Below are 18,799 nucleotides of genomic sequence, written 5' to 3'. Positions count from 1 at the left end.
CAAAAGGAATATGGAATTTACCCAGTCAATAACAAAACCCCAGGCTCCAGTACAGCAATAAACTACAAAGTACCTACACCAGGCCACCAGACTGTGCCGTTCAGTTCAGTCCCACTTGGCACTGTGGGGTTTGGGAGGGGTGTTCATATTAGGGGGATGCCGTGGAAAAGTTCACGGGGTCTATTTCAAAATTACAAAAAAATGAAAATATTTGGCTCCTATCTTAAAAAATGTTTATTTTTAATGTTAATATCTACATTTCTTTACCTCTAAAAATAAAATACAAACAAACATTAAATCTAAGAGCTGTCTTACAAAATATGACTCAACTAATTACAAACCTTAACAAAACTCACTTAACAAACTATGATTTGGTCTCAGAACCTCCCTGAATCAATAATTACTACTGAGTCTTTAGACAATACACATTAAGACCATATGGGATTAAACAATGTTTGGAACTTAGGTTTCACTCCTTGAGTTATCTGAAAGTGAGAGGGAAAGTAATTCAGTTTTTCTGACCAGTTATATTTTCATTCTCAAGCGAGTGTTTCTACAGACCTAATTTAGAAAACATGGCAATTTATGCTGAGAAATACCAGATAATTAATTCCCCTCAATACCCACAAATTTGTGTTCCAAAAAAGTGATATAGAACAACTTTTATTTTAAAAACTTCTATAAAGTTGACAATGTTTCCCTTTTTAATTAAAAAATAAAATTTTATTATGCTTCATTAATCATGAAGCTATCATTTAAAAATAAGATGATTAACTTAAACTACATAAATGAAAATTCTGGCCAAAAATTTTTTTTAATTAGATAGTACTTAAATCAAGTGTTTACTGAGCATGCAGTATGCAGCACTATGCTACTTGGTGTACTTTTTAAAAATAAGATAGAATAAAATGGAAAAAAATTGTTTCATTCTCCTGATAAAATTATTACTGCCAACATTAGAATGAACCCAAATGTCAGAGCTCAGGGAAACTCATCCAATGTTTAATACTGGGAAATAAGTGAGCCAAAGTACATCTATACTCTCAAAGAAATATGTAAAGCAGTCAATAAAAATTATGTTTATCAAAAAGCATATTATAAATTAGAAAATATTCTTGGCATGAAGTGTAAAATGTAAGATACAAACACTTTCTAATAATGTAAAAGAAACAAAAACTAAGAAGAAAAAAAACTGGGGGGAAGTGTACTAACATTAGTAACTAACATAGCCTATTGGCTTCTGCCCTGACCTACTCCTACAAATTGCCATTAAAAATAATGTGTTATCCAAACAATTCCACTCCTAGGTATTTACCCAAAGGACACAGAAAACATTATTTCAAAAGGGTACCTGCACTCCTATGTTCACAGCAGCACTACTGACAATAGCTAAGCTATGGAAACAACCCAAATGCCCAAAAATAGATGACTGGATCAAGAAGAGGTGGTACATTTACACAATGGAATATTACTCAGCAATCAAAAACAATGAACACATATAATTTGTAGCAACATGGATGGAGCTGGAAGGGATCATGCTCAGCGAAATAAGCTAGAAAGAAAAAGAAAAATACCAGATGGTCTCACTCATAGCAGGAATTCAGAAAACCTAAATAAGGGAGCAAGAAAAAGACTAATGATAATAAAGTAAAAATCAAAATCAACAAGCAACTATAAACCAGAGACACACTCGGGGGGATGGAGGTGAGGGGATTAAGGTCAAAATAAGGGGGGGTGGGAATTGTATGGGGAATACAACCAAGATGAAAATACATACATCATGCAAAAATGATGTAAAAATTATATAAAATAAAAATAATTTTTAAAAAAAGTGTTAGTGCCCAGATTTCAAATTATACTACAAGACTATAGTCATCAAAACAATGTGGTACTGGATGACAACAGCAATGGAAAACCTAGTTGTCATCCCAACTTTCCACAGTATATTTTCAGGAATCTACCAGTAGCTATAGTCCTGAATCTTGAAAAGAGTTTGACAAGAATGTGAGTTTTGTTTAACTTTTTTTAGAAAAATAAAGGAGAAAAGTTAAAAAAAAAAAAAAAAAAAAAAAACAATGTGGTACTGGAATAAAAATAGACATATAAGCCAATAGAATAGAACTGAGAGTCCAGAAATAAATCCATATTATATAGACAGTTAATCTATGACAAAGGAGTTGAAGAGTATACAATGGAAAAAAGAAAGTCTCTTCAACAAATGGTGCTGAGCAAACTGGATAGTCACATGCAGAAAAATGAAACTAGACATTCTCACCTCATTCACAAAATTTAACGGAAAATGGATTAATGACTTTGAAACCATAAAACTCATAGACAAAAATACTGGTAAAATACTGTATAACACTGGTTTTGGGGCCCCAACTCCAATGGTAAGGAAAAAAGCAGAAATAAGCAAATGGGGCTCTATCAAACTAAAAGGCTTCTGTACAGCAAAAGAAACTATTATTAAAACAAAAAGACATCCTCCTGAATGGAGAAAATATTTGCACATCATACATCGAAAAAGGAGCTAAAATCCAAGGTCTACAAAGAACTCATACAACTAAAAAACCCAATCAAAAATTGTGCAGAAGAATTAGACATTTCTCCAGAGAAGATAATACAGATGGCCAATAGGCACATGAAAAAATGTCCACCATCACATATCATCACGAAATGCAAATAAAAACGACAGTGAGCTACCTCATTCCATATTTAAAAAAGAAAACCAAAAACCAAAAACAAACAAACAAAAAAAAACCTCTCCTCTCCCCCACAAACAGAAACAACAACAGCTTGTGAGAGCATGGAGAAAAAGCAACCCGTGCATACTTTTGGTAGGAATGTAAAGTGGTCCAACCTCTATGGAAAACAGTATGGAGGATCCTCAAAATATTAAAAATAGATATGCCATATGACCCAGAGATTCCACTCCTAGCTACTGACCTGAAGAATATACAAACACTAATTCAAAGGTTATATGCACTCCTATGTCCATTGCAGCACTATTTACAACAGTCATATTATGGACACAACCTAAATGTCCAACAATAGGAGTAGATTAAGGAGATGTGGAATATATACATAATGGAATATTCAGCTACAAAAAGGATGAACTCTTGGCAACTGCAACAACATGGATGGAATTGGAGGACATTATGCTAAGTGAAACAAGTCAGAAGATGAAAGACAAATAATGAATAATTCCAATCATATGTGGAATATAGAGAAACAAAAGAACTGACAAAACTAAATGAAACAAACCCTAGAAATATGACTGCAGAATTGAGGATACTAGATGGGGAGGGAGAATGGTGGGTGGAAGCAAATCAAGAAGAAGGTCCCATAGTCTATTGTAAAGGACTATAGGTGCTTTGGTTGCGGGTGTGGTCTGGCAATGCACCTCTGAGGAGGTATAAACCTATACCCCAAAATCATATACAGTGCTGTAAACCAATGCCACCTCAAAGTTTAAAAAAAAAGTGTGTTAGCTTGAAATACTGAATTCAGGCACACAAGAGGATAGGATTCATTACTATATCCATCTCAAGATCTGACCATGGCAAAGTTTTTCCTGAGCAGAGACTCAAGCTTTCTAAATTATCCTCTTTTTACAAACAAGGGGAGTGAGCTGGATAAGAAAACAATGAGTTTTTCTGAAATACTAAGTTACTACTACTAATGCAATGTGATGGGGTAGGGAGAATTAGGGAGATAATATTAAAAGGTACAAACTTATTAGGACATGAATAGTTCTGCAGGTCTAATAGTGAAAACAGTCAACAATACTGGTTATTCAAAGTTGCTATTCAAACAATACTGGTAATTCAAAGTTGCTAAGAGACTAGATCCTGCATGTTCTCATCACAAAAAACAAATGACAATTATGTGACATGATTGAGGTGTTAGCTAAAACTTTGGAGGTAAATATATTGTAATATATAAATGTATTAAATAAAATGTTATATACTTGAAACTTAATCTTTTGTCCATTATATCAATTTAAAAAATGACAGGTTTATTCATTTAAAAAAAGATATAAGCCTTATTTCTCAAACTGAGAAGTACTGACAGTCTTTAGTACATATTTTTTCAATATGAAGATAATGCATTATGAGCTCAACTCAAGAAATGATCCCAATGAGCTCAGTTTTTGACATGTTGAGTCTGAGGATTCTATTCAATATTAGTCATGAATACCTAAAATAATTTTAGATTTTAAAAATGATAAAACAGAAAGGACTCTATACATCATTAGTGTGATAGTAAAAACCAAGAGACTCACAGATTTTCTATGTTATTTTCTTTTTTTATTAAGATTTTCAGGAGTCAGAATTACAATGAATGCAGTTCTATCCATATTTTGACACCTTAATATTAAGTTCTACCTTAATCGCTAACTTACCTGAAGGTAATGAGCCCTTTTGATGTGATGCATGCTGCAACTGGAGGATATGAAAGCAGTCATTTAAGCAGTTCATAGTAGCCATGGAAGTAGCTTTGAGCATTAAGAGATCCTGGTCCAAAGAACTAAGGTGACCAGAAGCAGGAAGGCATTCAATTCGTCTAATTAAGTCTCTCTGTTGTCCTTCAGCATGAGACATCATCTAAGGAAAAACAATAGTTCTGTATGTTCCACATGATTTCTGTATAACATGTATACATATACAGTGGCCATTTTAATTACCATATTCAACCACTTCTGAGCCATTTTTAGGATATACTGGGCTTAGAAATTTATAAACAACTATTTAAATAGTGCTTAGATTAGCAATTTAAGAAAAAGATGGTGACTTTTGGCACTTTTTATTTGAAAGCAACAAAGCTCCTAAGATTCACCATCTTTTATTATCAGTCATTAGAAAGAACATTCTAGATCATCGATAATAGCAGCATTAAATTTTTTTTTATAATTTATTTATTTATTATAGAGGCATGTTATTTATTTATTTATTTGTTTGTTTGTTTTTTGTTTATACATGCACTGGGTACAGTTAGAAGCGCGGGAGGGTGAGAGATTTCACCAGAGCCAGAGCGGGGAGCAGAGCAGGCAGAAGGACCGAAGCACACTGCTGAGGGGAGCAGCGGGCGGCAGGAGAGGTCTGCGCGGCATGTAGGACCCTCCTCTGGTGGCCGGGGAGAGGCCGGGGATCGAACCGGCGCTGCAGAGGCCGCGGGCAGCTTCGCAACCCAGCGCTCAACCGCTGCGCCACCGGGGAGGCCCTAGCAGCATTAAATTTTCATTCCAAAGTAACATTAATTCCCTCTTTAGGATCTCAATCACCTTCTCTTCAGAACTTGTGGTTAGGTTCAGTATGAACTTACATTGAGAACACGATGGTCTACCTCCTCCTTTTCTCCTAATCTTTTTCACAGCAAGTGCTAGATATAAGCCTTCCAAATTAAAAGGCTTTAATACACACAGCATTACAAGTCCCGTCCACTTTTCCTAACAGTTAATAGAGTAATAATGTTGATGAGCACCCAAAATTTTTTTTCAGATTTATATTTATTTATTTATGCATATAAAAACTGGGGTACAGGCCAGAGGTGTGAGGGAGTGAGAGGATTCGCCAGAGACAGAGTGGGAAACAGAACAGGCAGATGTACTGAAATACACTGCTAAGGGGAGCAGAAGGGAGACAGGAAAGGTCCGCTGCACTACGTGGGTTAGCTCCCTGGCCAGGGATTGACCTCATGCCACAGTGGCTGGCAATAGCTTGACAGCTCTGAGACTTTAACCTATGTGCCACCAGGGAGGCCCCAGCAACCCAATTTTTAAAAATTAAAACAGAATTTATTTATGTTTTTATTTACTTATTTATTTTAAAAGATTTTATTTATTTATTTATTTATGCAAGCACTGGGTACAGTCAGAAGCGCGGGAGGGTGAGAGAATTCACCAGAGTCAGAGTGGAGAGCAGAGCAGGCAGACAGATGGAGGAAGTACACTGCTGAGGGGAGCAGCGGCAGGCAGACCTCGGCAGGCAGAAGAGGTCTGCGCCACGTGGGACCCTCGCCTGGGGGCCGGGGATCGAACGGCACTGAAGACGCTGTGAGCAGCTTCGCAACCCAGGGCTCAACTGATGCGCCACTAGGGAGGCCCTTACTTATCTGTTTTTAAAAGATTTATTTATTTATGCATACAAGAGCTAGGGTGCAGTCCAGAGGTGTGAGGGATGAGAGGATTCACCAGAGACAGTGCGGCGCAGAACATGTGGATCTACTGAAATACACTGCTGAGGGGAGCAAGTGAGACAGGAGGGGTCTCCTGCGCCATGTGGGTCACCTCCTTGGCGGGGATCAAACTTGTGCTGCAGTGGCTGCGGATAGCTTCATAGTACTGAGACTTCACTCCTTGCGCCACCAGGGAGGCCCCAAAACAGAATTTATTTTATGCTTAAATACTTTCAACTGTGATCAGTGGGTTCTCAAACTGCCCATCCTTGAATATTAACTCACAAAGAAATTTCATAGTAGAGAGATGTGGATTCCTATGAGATGGATACAAGCTGGCCACTTACAGGCAACTGACTATTTGCTATCTGGAAATCACAGCAGAGCATTCCTTGACTACCTAGAGAGAATAGCCCGTATCACGAGGCAGGCCTGGGGGCGCCTAGGCCGCCATCAACCTGATTATGTGGCTATCTCCATGGTGGTCTCAGGATAACTCTGCCTGTGATAACCTCAGCACATATACTTTGCTGTCAAATGTTTCTTGATGTATGGTCACAATGTCCCCTTCTCTGTTCCTCGTAAACCTCAGCCCCCTTGCCTCCTGGACCTTCCTCCTCATACCATTATCACATGATCAGCTTTTACTAGCCTGTATGCTTTTAATAAATGGCACAAAAACTTCTGCTCAAGTAGGAGAGTCTTGCCTTGCAAACATGCTCCACAACTGTTGCGTCCCTCATAGCATTCCCACTGCAAAAGTGGTAATAAAGTTCCTGTTGCAACAGAGAGACTCTTTGCTTTTAGAGGCTATTTCAGTTGACTTCTAATGCAGTTCATCAGAGGCTTGTGAAAGCCAAGCAAAATGATTCTAGCAAGCAAATCAAGTTATGTAGTATATAAACTAGTAGTACATAAACTAGCCCTTGAAAACAAATGGCAGATAATGGCTCAAACATTCACCCTTATCAGAAAAAATATTTTAAACAAAAAATGTGGGTATCAAGTTATTTATATATACTTTTTTAAAAAAAATTTATTTTTGTGTAGAAGAACTGGGGTATAAGCCAGAAGTAGGTGGGGGTGAGAGGATTCACCAGAGACAGAGTAGAGCGCAGAACAGGGGAATTTACTGAAATACACTGATAAGGGGAGCAGCAGGCAAGACAGGAGAGGTCTGCTGCAACATGTGGGTTAGCTCTCTGGTTGGGGACCCAACTCAACTCCAGGTGTAGCAGTGATAGTGCTGAGACTTAACCCCTAGACCACTAATATCTAGACCACTAGATAAACATTTACACATGTGTGTAGATGTGTGTTTTGTGTATGTGTTAATGATTTTTTTATGTAAATTTCTGGACTACCTCCCCCAAACTAAAATTATGAATACAACTACTTTGAAAAGAGTTTGGCATTATCTACTAAAGTTAAATAATATATAGAGTTGAACATCATTCATAATCCAAAATTTACACATTCATCAACATATATTAAATTTTGGTGAAAGCTTTCCAAAGCAAACAAATAGGTTGATAACACATTTACAAAGAAGTAGAAAACTGATCTCTAATTTCAGTGATTATTCCTCATACTATAAAACCAGTTCCTCAAGAAAGATAAAATGCCAGGAAAGCTGAAACTTTCTTAATCTGTGTTTATAGCTAGATACGGTGAAAATAATAACAGTACATCACTCAGGTAGCATCTAGTTTGTCTTAAAGCTGAACTTGAATCATGATTTTTTTTAAAGATTTATTTATGTATGCATACAAGAACTGGGGCACAGGCCAGAGGTGCAAAGGGTGAGAGGATTCACCAAAGACAGAGTGGGGAACAGAACAGGCGGACCAGCTGAAATACACTGCTGAGGGAAGCAGCAGGTGAGTCAGGAGTGGTCTGCTGCACCATGTGGGTTGCTCCCTGGCCAGCTGGGGATCGAACTCATGCTGCAGTGGCTGCGAATAGCTTCGTAGGTTGCGTCTTAACCCCCTGCACCACCAGGGAGGCCCTGAATCATGATTTTATCACTTGCATTTTAACTGTTTATCTCTTAATAGACTGAATATACTCCCAGAATACAATATAGCAGTGTCCCCATATTTGTAGTTTCTCTTGCATAGTTTCAGTTACTTGAGAGCAACTATGGTCTGAAAATACTACATGTATGAAAAATTGACATTTGTGAAGCCATTTCTGAAATGAAGCCAAGGAACTATTACAAAGAAACTGCATTACTTGTCTCCTTTGAACTGGGCAAAGAGCAATTATTTCAAGAAACCAACAAGTTTACAATTGAAAATTCATCAGGATGACTGATGATAGTGGGCTCTAAGGAGAAGATAGAATCATTGGGTTGGTTTCCTTTTTACCCCTTCTAGAAAATCAGTAACCAATTATGAACAGCCAAAAACAGTTCAAGCTTTTTAATCATCTCTTTAACCACTTACCTCACCCTTTTCTTTTCCTCCCATAAAATATGCCCTTCTGGGGGCACATTTTAAGTTTTCTAACTGTATCTGTGTACTCTGAATTGCAATTTTTTTTATTTCAAATAAATGAGCATTTTTTTCCAATTGCCTCCTGAATTTTTTGGTGGACACAGTAAGATATTTTTGAGAGAGAAAAACCACATTCACATAATTTTTATTATGGTTTTATGTTTTGTTAATTTTTATCATTAGAACTTATTTTTTATTATTAGTTATTATCAGCACTTACTGTGCCTAACTTAAAAATTAAACTTTGTCATAGATATGTATGTACAGGAAAAAAACCTATTGGGTTTGGTACTATCTAGTGTTTGAGGCATCCACTTGGGGTCTTGGAATGTATCCCTCTCAGAAAAAAGGGTGTGGGGGTAACTGCACAGTACCAGCATGAAGCATGCACTGAATAATGTAGTGACCTGACAGTATTAATAATAAATAGTAAATACTTGTTTAAAAAAGGGACAATAGGCCCAAAGTGGAGTCACTTGGGCTAAAGGTCACATCATCAAGCCAAGACTTAATATCTAACTGCAAACGGAACTCCTCCCAGGAATGTAATTTTAACCAGTCAGTCTGACTTTCTCAGGTCAACATTAGCAAGGTAAGCTGCCTAAAGACCTCTCCAAGCTGTGTGGAGATTTCTGGACCTACTAAACATAGAGCTTCCGTATGATCCAGCAATTCCACTCCTAGGGATTTACCCAAAGGACACAGAAACATCAATTCCAAAGAGTACCTGCACCCCTTTGTTTACAGCAGCACTGTTTACAATAGCTAAGCTTTGGAAACAACCCAAATGCCCAAAAATAGATGACTGGATCAAGAAGATGTGGTACATATACACCATGGAATATTACTCAGCATTCAAAAAAGATAAACACATGCAATTTGCAGCAACATGGATGGCGCTAGAAGGGATCATGCTCAGCGAAATAAGCCAGAAAGAAAAAGAAAAATACCGGATGGTCTCACTCATAGCAGGAATCTAGAAAACTTAAATAAGGGACCAGGAAAATGAATAACTATAAGCAAGTGAAAATCAAAATCAACAAAAAACTATGAACCAGAGACACTATGGGGAGTTGGGGGCGGGGAGGAGAGGGACTAGGGTCACAATAAGGGGGTTGCAATTGTATGGGGAATATAAAAATAAAATTTATTTAAAAAATAATAATAATAATTGGCAAGAGAATGAGCTGAACTCTGTCCATAAAAGACCCTGACATGGAGCTAGAATGTCCCCAGGATTTTGTGTGATGAAAGGTTTAATCCTAGTTTACATGATGTGGCAGACAAGTGATTAACTAGCTGATGCATATCCCAAACTTGTCTGTCTGAAAGTCAACCTACTTTGTTACATAATTGAACTGCATTCTATAAAGTTTAATTAGATTGTCAAAAAAAAAAATGGTGAACAATAAATGTCTATTGCTTAAAAAAATAAATAAATAAATAAAAATAAAAGACCTCTCCAATCCCTGAAGTGACCGTCCATGAAACAATCCACTCTCTTCCTTATCTTGCCCCCTCCTATTGAGAAGTCTTCCATTTTGTACAATTGGAGCTCCTTTCTCTTTGCTAGACAGGACACTGCCTAATGTTTAAAAAAGCTAATACAACCTTCAAATTTCCCCTGAAGAAATTAATTTTGTTTTTAGCATACTAAAACAGATCCTTTTAGTCAGGTAAAGCTTTAACTATAAATTTATATTCAAGCACATGATAGTATTCTCAATAATAAGTTGGTTTTGCCTGCTGCTATTAAATGCATTGTTGGACTCACCCTTGGACTTTGTTAAAAATGTTCATTTTAAACTCACTTTGGATTGTATCCTTGCATTACAACCTCTTGGAGCGGAATCACTCTAGGACAACAATTCTCAATTTGTGTTCTGTAGATCATTGTAGGGATTGTGAAAGATAGGAAAAAAAAAAAAAAAGACTCAAAATGGAGACTTTTATGTTGGGTCTCCCATTAAAACCTAATGTAGTTTCCTAGTTTCAACCTCTCCCAAAACTGGTATCCTAAACCTATTGATCTGTAGTGTCCTAATCAGCTTAATATCACTTTCCCTGAGGTAAGGTGGCTTCACCTGAAACAATCTTTTCTTTTGCTAGTTTAACTTCTGGCAGTATCTAGACTAAATGATGCAGATTCATGAATCACTGAATAAATTCAGTCTCTAAATTGTGAATTTTGTTTTTGTTTTTTTAAAGATTTATTTTATTTATACAAGAACTGGGGTACAGGCCAGATGCACAGGAGGGTGAGAGGATTCACCAGAGACAGAGTGGGAACAGAACAGGCAGACTGACGAAATACACTGCTGAGGAGAGCAGCGGGCAAGACAGGAGAGGTTTGCTCGCCATGTGGGTTGCTCTGAGGCCGGCGGGGATCGAACCAGCGCTGCAGAGGCTGCGGACAGCTTCACAGTGCTGTGCTCAACTTCCTGCACCACCAGGGAGGCCCTGAATTTTGTTTTTTAACAGACTCTTTTCCAAACTATTTTCATTATAATTTTAGGAAATTATTTGCCTTTTTCATGGTGGTAGCATTGGCACTAACAGTGCAAAATACTGGTAGATAACATTGCTGGCATTTTAGTGAGAATCAAGGTAGTGGCACCAACTATACCAGTAGTCACTGTATTCTTCACCAGCATTCACTTATAAGGGAAAAAGTGTACCTAAGAATGTCCTTGAAGGGGCCTCCCCCTGGTAGCACAAGGGGTTAAGCACCGCACTATGAAGCAATGCACAGCCTCTGAAGCACAAGTTAGATCCCCGGCCAGCCAGGGAGAAACCCACACGGCGAGGCAGACCTCTCCTCCTTGCCCGCTGCTCCCTTCAGCAGTGTATTTCAGTCAGTCTGCCTGTTCTGTTCCCCACTCTGTCTCTGGTGAATCCTCTCACCTCCCACATCTCTGGCCTGTACCCCAGCTCTTGTATGCATAAATAAATAAATCTTAAAAAAAAAAAAAAAAAAAGAATGTCCTTGAGGGCCTCCCCAGTAGTGCAGCAGGTTGAGTGCAGCACTATGAAAATGTCCCCAGCCGCTGCAGCACATGTTCAATTCCTGGCCAGCCAGGGAGATACCCACATGGCGCGGCAGACCTCTCCTGTCTCACCTGCTGCTCCCCTCAGCAGTGTTTTCGATCCGTCTGCCTGTTCTGCTCCCCACTCTGTCTCTGGTAGATTCTTTCACCTTCCCATGCCTCTGGCCTGTACCCCGGTTCTTGTATAAATAAATAAATCTTTTAAAAAAATGTCCTTGAAAGAGAGTAAAACATCAGATGGTTTCACTTATAGGAGGAACACAGAGAAACCATACAAGGGGTCAGGGGAAAGAAAGACAAAACTAGCAGACAAACTATAAATTGGAGACAAGAGGGAGGGAGGGGGATTAAAACAGGGGAGGGAAGAGCACAAGATACACGGTGACGGTTCATAGGTTTCTGGTGGTAGTAATTTTATGAGGATTATACCTAAGAGGAGAAATAACAATGATATAAAAACCATAAATAATTTAAAAAAAGAAAAACATGGGCCTCTCTGGTGGTGCAAGTGTTAAGATGCAACCTATGAAGCTATCAGCAGCCTCTGCAAATTGAGTTCGATCCCCCGCCAGGGAGCAACCCACATGACGCAGCAGACCACTCCTGTCTCTCCCGCTGCTCCCCTCAGCAGTGTACTCCAGTCAGTCAGCAGTGTATTTCAGTCAATCTGCCTATTCTGTTCCCCACTCTGTCTCTGGTGAATCCTCTCACCCCCTGCACCTCTGGCCTGTACCCCAGCTCTTGTATGCATAAATAAAGAAATTAAAAAAAAAAAAAAGAAAAATATGATACAGTAGGGGGGAGGGGGAAGCCAACATTAAAGTGCTTCCCACTTAGACAATTTAAAAAAAAGTCCTTGAAAAAGCAGTAAAAATCATAGTTTTACTATATCTTGATTCTTGATTACATATGTTCAGTCTATGTAGAAAATGGTAAGTACACTTCTGCTGCATAGACCCCCCCCCCCAAAAAAAGGGCACTTTTCCATTGTGTACCTGAGTACAATGGCTGCCTTGAGGAAAAGCACTTATGCAACTGAATTGCACACTGAACCACCTGCTTTTTCTACAGATCATCATTTTGGCATGAAACAATGTGTGACATAATAAAAAATATTTTTTTGGTCCCTGCCTCCCACCCCTTCCTGGCACAGGCACACAGCTCCTAAAACTTTCTAATTTCCTAAGTAATTAGAACAGGGGCACCTTTTATTTTATTTGGTTTTGTTCCTGAAATAGCTTCAAAGCATAAAGGCAAAATGGGTGTGTTTTGCTATTCCTAACAAACCCCTTTCAACAACACTAAAGTTTATGTTAATGAGTTGATTTTTGGGGTGTCTATAGAGGGACTAGTTGCCAAGGGAACCAACTAAGTGGTTACAGGGCTGGAACACTCAGCCTCTTTTTACAACCACTCTAGGGAGACGAGGGGCTGGTGGTTTAAATCAATGGTCAGCAATTTAGTCAATCATGACTACGTAATTAAGTCTTCATAACCGTCCCCCACCAAAAATAAACAAAAACAAGGAGGTGGTTTAGAGAGCTTAGGGTGGAGGTAATGGGAGGTGGTATGGCCAAAGAGGGTATAACCAAACAGCTGGGCAAGGGAGGTGCACAATTTACTCCATATCTTGCCACTTGCATGTCTTCCATCTGGCTGTTCCTGAGTTATGTTCTTTAATAAAACCCAGTAATATGTCTATTAAGAAAATTGTTTTCCTGAATTTGGTGTTCCAGTTTAGTAGACTAGAAAGTGAACCAAAAGCTAGTGTCTATTTATTTCAAGCATGTTACTTCATCTCTCCAAACCTCAATTTATCTATAAACAAAACCCAGAATATCTTGACAGAGAGGACATTTTTCCCAGTCTCCTCCCATGAATTATTTGGATGTGATTATTTCACAATCTACTATAAAGTTATCTGTAATACCTAGGAAGTTTAACATAGCAAACAATACCTGGAACACGCAGATCCTAACAAACGCATCCTTTATTAATTAGAATTATTTGTTATTCAATTTTAAAGAAAAAGAGGAAAAAAGTGAGAAAAGGCAACATCAAAGATTTAACTATTTAATTCTATGTATACTTGAAATTTATATATACATATATTTATACATTTGTGTTTTCTTTTTTTTTAATAAGTGAAACTTTTTTTTTTTTAAGATTTATTTATTTTTTTATACAAGCACTGGGTATAGTCAGAAGCGCGGGAGGTGAGACAATTCACCAGAGCCAGAGGGGGGAACAGAACAGGCAGACTGACGAAGTATACTGCAGCGGGCGGCAGGAGAGGTTTGCACACCATGTGGGACCCTCCCCCGGCAGCCGGGGAGCAGCCAGGGATCGAACCGGCGCTGCAGAGGCTGCAGGCAGCTTCGTAACCCAGCGCTCAACCACTGTGCCACCAGGGAGGACCTGTGTTTTCTTTTTTAAAGAGGCATTTGTTCGGCCATATAATCCTCCCACTAGGCTTAAAAACCTTTTGAATCATAAATTTTACATCAAAGGAATCTATTTTTACTTGAGAAATAAAAGATAAAGCTTTTTGAAAAATGATAATGTATCGACTACATAGCTGACAGACCTGAGGAAACTTAGGACACCATATATAATCAGGGAATCTTTATGATTTAAAAATTATCTCAGCATACTAAATGGGAAGCAGTGAGGGCACCACAAGGCACAAATAGGACTGAACATTATTTTGTAACAAAACTAAGCCAGTAACATTATTTTATGCATTTTAACTTGACTTTAATTCATACTTACTTCTCTGACTTCCACAAGATGGTCTGGAGGCAAGTGAGCTCTCTTGGTCACTGATTGTAGTTTGGAATGTCCAACATTAAAAAAAGAAATGGCATTTTGACTTGGTCTCCTCTGGGATATGGGAGAATTACCACTAGATGCAAGTGAGAAGCTCCGTGACTTCAGTGGAGGATTATTCTATTAGGCAAAGAAAATTATTCCTTTTTTAAAAATTTAGATTCTCTAATCCTCAACTTAATATATACTCAACGCTTATACATGAGGTTTTAAAAATTAAATTAATCTCAGAATTGACTACAGGAATGATTCTGAAGATGATAAAATTTAACATTTATAACTGAAGCAATTCATACATTCCAGAGTAAAAGACAATTTATTTAGAAAATTAATTCCAAGTATATGCTGTCAAGAGTATTTTTCATATTTTAAAAATAATGGAACAAGAAAACTCTATTTTTTTAAAACATCCTTCTTTATGTTTTCACAATACAGGATTTTTCCCCTCAGGTGCAGTCACCAAAGTTTTTCCACCATCAAAGTGCCCAGTTCTCCACCACACTGCACTGCATCTCTTCCTCACAGTTCTCTACTCTCCACCTCTCTCCCTCTTCTCCCTAGTGTCTAGAACTACAGTCTGCTTTCAAGGGTCAGTCTTACAGTTTGTAACTTCAGATTTTTAAAACACCATGATTGAAGCAAAACAAAAAAAAATCTACTTAGCAATATTCAACATAACACATTTTCTAATGTAGCATGTAAGCATCAGGAACACATAAGTACTTTCTGATCACTACCAGTGACTAGTATCTTGTAATATGAGTAAAGTTTCTGTCAGATTTCCTGAAGACTAGGTTGCAGGTCTAAGTCACAACAATTTTTCAAAATTTACCTCTGCGAATAAATACTAAGGGGAAAAAAAAAAAAGGTAAGGCCACCACCTAGCTATGGAATTCTTTAACTGTGTTCCCATGTATTAATTTTGAGTTATCTCTAATTTTAGATTTCAATTACTGAACCTTTCCCTTTTACCCAAAATAACATAGTACTCCAAAACTATCCAAAGAAGATATACAAATGACCAATAAGCACTTGAAAAGATGGCCAACATTATTAGTCATTAAGGGAATGAAAACAAAAACACCATAAGATTCCATGTCATACACATAAGATGGCTTTAATTTTTAAAAAATGGTATAATAACAAATACTAGCAAGAATATAGAGATATTGTAACCTCATACATTACTAGTGGGAATGTGAAATCATTCCACTGCTTTGGAAAATAGTTTAGCAGTTCCTTCAAATATTAAAGATAATTACCAGATAGCCCAGTAATTCCATTTCTAATTATATATCCTAAAGACCTGAAATCTTGTGTTCATACAAAAATTTAAACACAAATATTCATAGTAGTAGTACTCATAATACTCACAGAATAAAAACCCAAAAGAGTCCATCAACTAATGAACAGAAAAACAAGATATAGTTTACATATACACAACAGAATCGCATTCAGCCATAAAAAGGAAAAAAGAATGATATATGCAACAACCTGGATGAACCTTAAAAATTATTCTGAGAAGTTAGACATAAAAAAAAACACACCAAATGACTCCATTTATATGACATGTCCAGAATAGACAAATTTCTTGAAATAGAAAATTGATTAGTATTTGCTAGAAGCTTGGGAAGGGGAAAACAGGGAGTCTGCTAATGGACATGAGTTTGGGGGAGGTATGGTGAAAATGTTGTGGAATTATATATTATATACAATGGCTGTGCAATCTTGTGAATATACTAAAAAACAACTGGATTGTACAGATTAACTTTTATGGCATGGGATTAAGGATGTAAAAAAAATTCTTTCCTCATTTTTGTGCATTAGTATCATATATGAATCCACATACCTTTCCAATAGCTTCAGTGTGATGTTGCGTACAGATCTGAAGTCTGCTAACCCAGTGTTGTCGCTCTTTAGCATCTGTGGCTGATAAAAAGAATCTCAAAGTTATTCAATTTTTATATTTATTTTTGAATACAATTAATTGTATGCATCATAAGAACAAATAACTGAAAAACAGGGATTACTTCTATTCTCCCTAGAGCATATGTCCCTGAGGGAGGTAGGAAAGAGGCCAGAGCAACAACTTTATTTGGTAACACAGTAGGGAGCTGTAGGTATTTCATAAGAAGGATAAATTACATGTAGCTAGGTAGGGATATGATACTTGACATGTCAAATTTCTCATGAAAGTATGCTCTTATTTAAAGAAATAATATGCATTAAGCATTTGATGTGTATTCAATACTTTCACATCTCTAGTAGCATGCTCAATTAGTATTACCATATACTTTTTGTGCATTAATTACATAAAGACCACAAATTTCTTCACAAATTAAACTAATCTAAATAAAAGTCATACTTTATTTCAACAAATATGAACATTTTAACTAATCCCAATTATTTAATCACTAAAAACCACAAAAAAAAAGGCATGCAGGGGCCTCCCTGGTGGCACAAGGGGTTAAGCGCCGCAATCCGCAGCCTCTGCAGCACGAGTTCGATGCCCCCCAGGGAGCAACCCACATGGCGTAGCAGACCTCTCCTGTCTCACCCGCTGCTCCCCTCAGCGGTGTATTTCATTCAGTCTGCCTGTTCTGTTCCCCACTTTGTCTCTGGTGAATCCTCCCACCCCCCTCTCTGGCCTGTACCCCAGCTCTTGTATGCATAAATCAATCAAATCAATCTTTAAAAAAGAAAAAAAAAGGTATGGAGATAAAACTAGGCAAAGGAATAATATAGAAACCCATGGCAGACATGAACAGCATTTAAAGAAGTCTGTTTTTAGATTTCTCAGTAATCATGGTTTCATCTACACAAATCTTCTAGAAGGACCAATCAAACAGACTTGTTCACTGTACCACTTAAAAAAAGTTGTTTATTAAAAGATTTCATGAATTCTTAAGGAATACCAAAATTAAGTATATTGTCTTCATCAATGACAGTAGTATCTATTTCCTAAACCCAAATGAAAGTAGAGAAGTACACCAACTTCTCAAGAAAATCACACAATTAATTCTCATATCTCAGTCATACCTCTGAGTTTATACTGTTCCCCACTGGCAGCATTTACAGTGAAGGTATGAGAGTCCTCATCACTGGGTGATATTACAGCTCCTGCAAGCTGCAACGTACCTCTGGGTTTCTGATTTCTAGACTGTTCATTTACAAAGTACTCCAATTGCCCAGCTTCATTGTTTAAAACAAAAAACCTGTAGTGAATAAAAAAATAGTAAGATATTTTAAACATTTCCTCATGTAAATTAAATTTTCAGTTACTGTTTGGAGTTTTTGCTTTTAAAAAGTTCAATTCAAAAACATTTCAAGAAGTACTTGGGTACACCTAGGTTGACTTTCTTAGTAAAGGTAACTGAAAATTGAATAGGTTTCATAACACTTGTAAAACCTTCAGCTAAGGAAGAGGCATTTAATAGGAAAGAAGCATACTAGATAATGCCAAAAGGAGATATATAATATCCTTTCAGAAGATTTCTCTCCAGAATTCATTCAGGCAGGGTAAATTGCCCAAAGAAAAACAGTAGTGAGAATTCTTATTTAACACTCATTGGCAACAAATCAAAACATGAGTTATGATGCTAACTAACTGCTATGTAAAAATGTGGATCTGCTTTTAAGATTTAATCAGTGAAATAGGCATTGAGAATAATGTCAGGGTAGAAAGATTTTTGTGACCGTACCATTAAATAGGTCATGACTAAAGATTACTTATCCTGTTTAAAAATGAAAAGGCTGCAACTGGAGATGCAGAAACATAAGGAACTTGAAACTAAATGATGAAATACTGATATACTTTGGAAAAGAATTTGATGTTTTGATTTGGTTCTAGATTAACTACTTTAGGAAATAAATTAACTTAGATTCCAATTTAAGTAGTACAAAAGTTCTTTTAAAAATCTTTAAAGTTTCTATATCAAAAGTAGGTCAATGTTAGGGTTTGGAATTGTTTGGAATTCTACAAGTTAGTGTGTTATATAATAGAACCACTGAGATAATTTGATCCAGTTCAAGTTTCTAGAAGGTATTGTCTTAAGCAACATGGCAACCATATCAGCCACATCAAACTGGGAGAGAATGGAATCAGGAATGGAATGAAATCAGTAAACAAAAAGAACTGATGAGAAGGAAGCCAAAGAAGTTGAAAGTACTTATCTGAGAAAAGAGATGGGAAAGCAAAGGACTATTGTTTTTGTGACTGGTCTGTTAGTATGTGTCTGACTTCTAAAA

At 37.2% G+C, this 18,799-nt stretch overlaps 1 protein-coding gene across 2 annotated transcripts in view; it reads right to left on the bottom strand.

Annotated features, from left to right (window-relative positions):
• Nucleotides 1–18,799, bottom strand: part of OSBPL11 (oxysterol binding protein like 11) — a 100,589-nt gene that overhangs the window by 33,305 nt on the left and 48,485 nt on the right. For both annotated transcript variants that reach the window (XM_054700494.1, XM_037525395.2), the window contains exons 4-7: nt 17,591–17,766; nt 16,401–16,480; nt 14,495–14,671; nt 4,406–4,607 (exon numbers count right to left, since the gene is read on the bottom strand). In XM_054700494.1, the coding sequence (XP_054556469.1) occupies nt 4,406–4,607; nt 14,495–14,671; nt 16,401–16,480; nt 17,591–17,766 (635 nt within the window). The remainder of the gene's footprint in view (nt 1–4,405; nt 4,608–14,494; nt 14,672–16,400; nt 16,481–17,590; nt 17,767–18,799) is intronic.

This window comes from Talpa occidentalis, unplaced genomic scaffold (assembly GCF_014898055.3).
Source record: "Talpa occidentalis isolate TD23 unplaced genomic scaffold, MPIMG_talOcc4v2.1 talOcc4.4, whole genome shotgun sequence".
In the NCBI taxonomy this organism is placed as follows: domain Eukaryota; kingdom Metazoa; phylum Chordata; class Mammalia; order Eulipotyphla; family Talpidae; genus Talpa; species Talpa occidentalis.
This window is presented reverse-complemented; position numbering and strand designations above follow the sequence as displayed.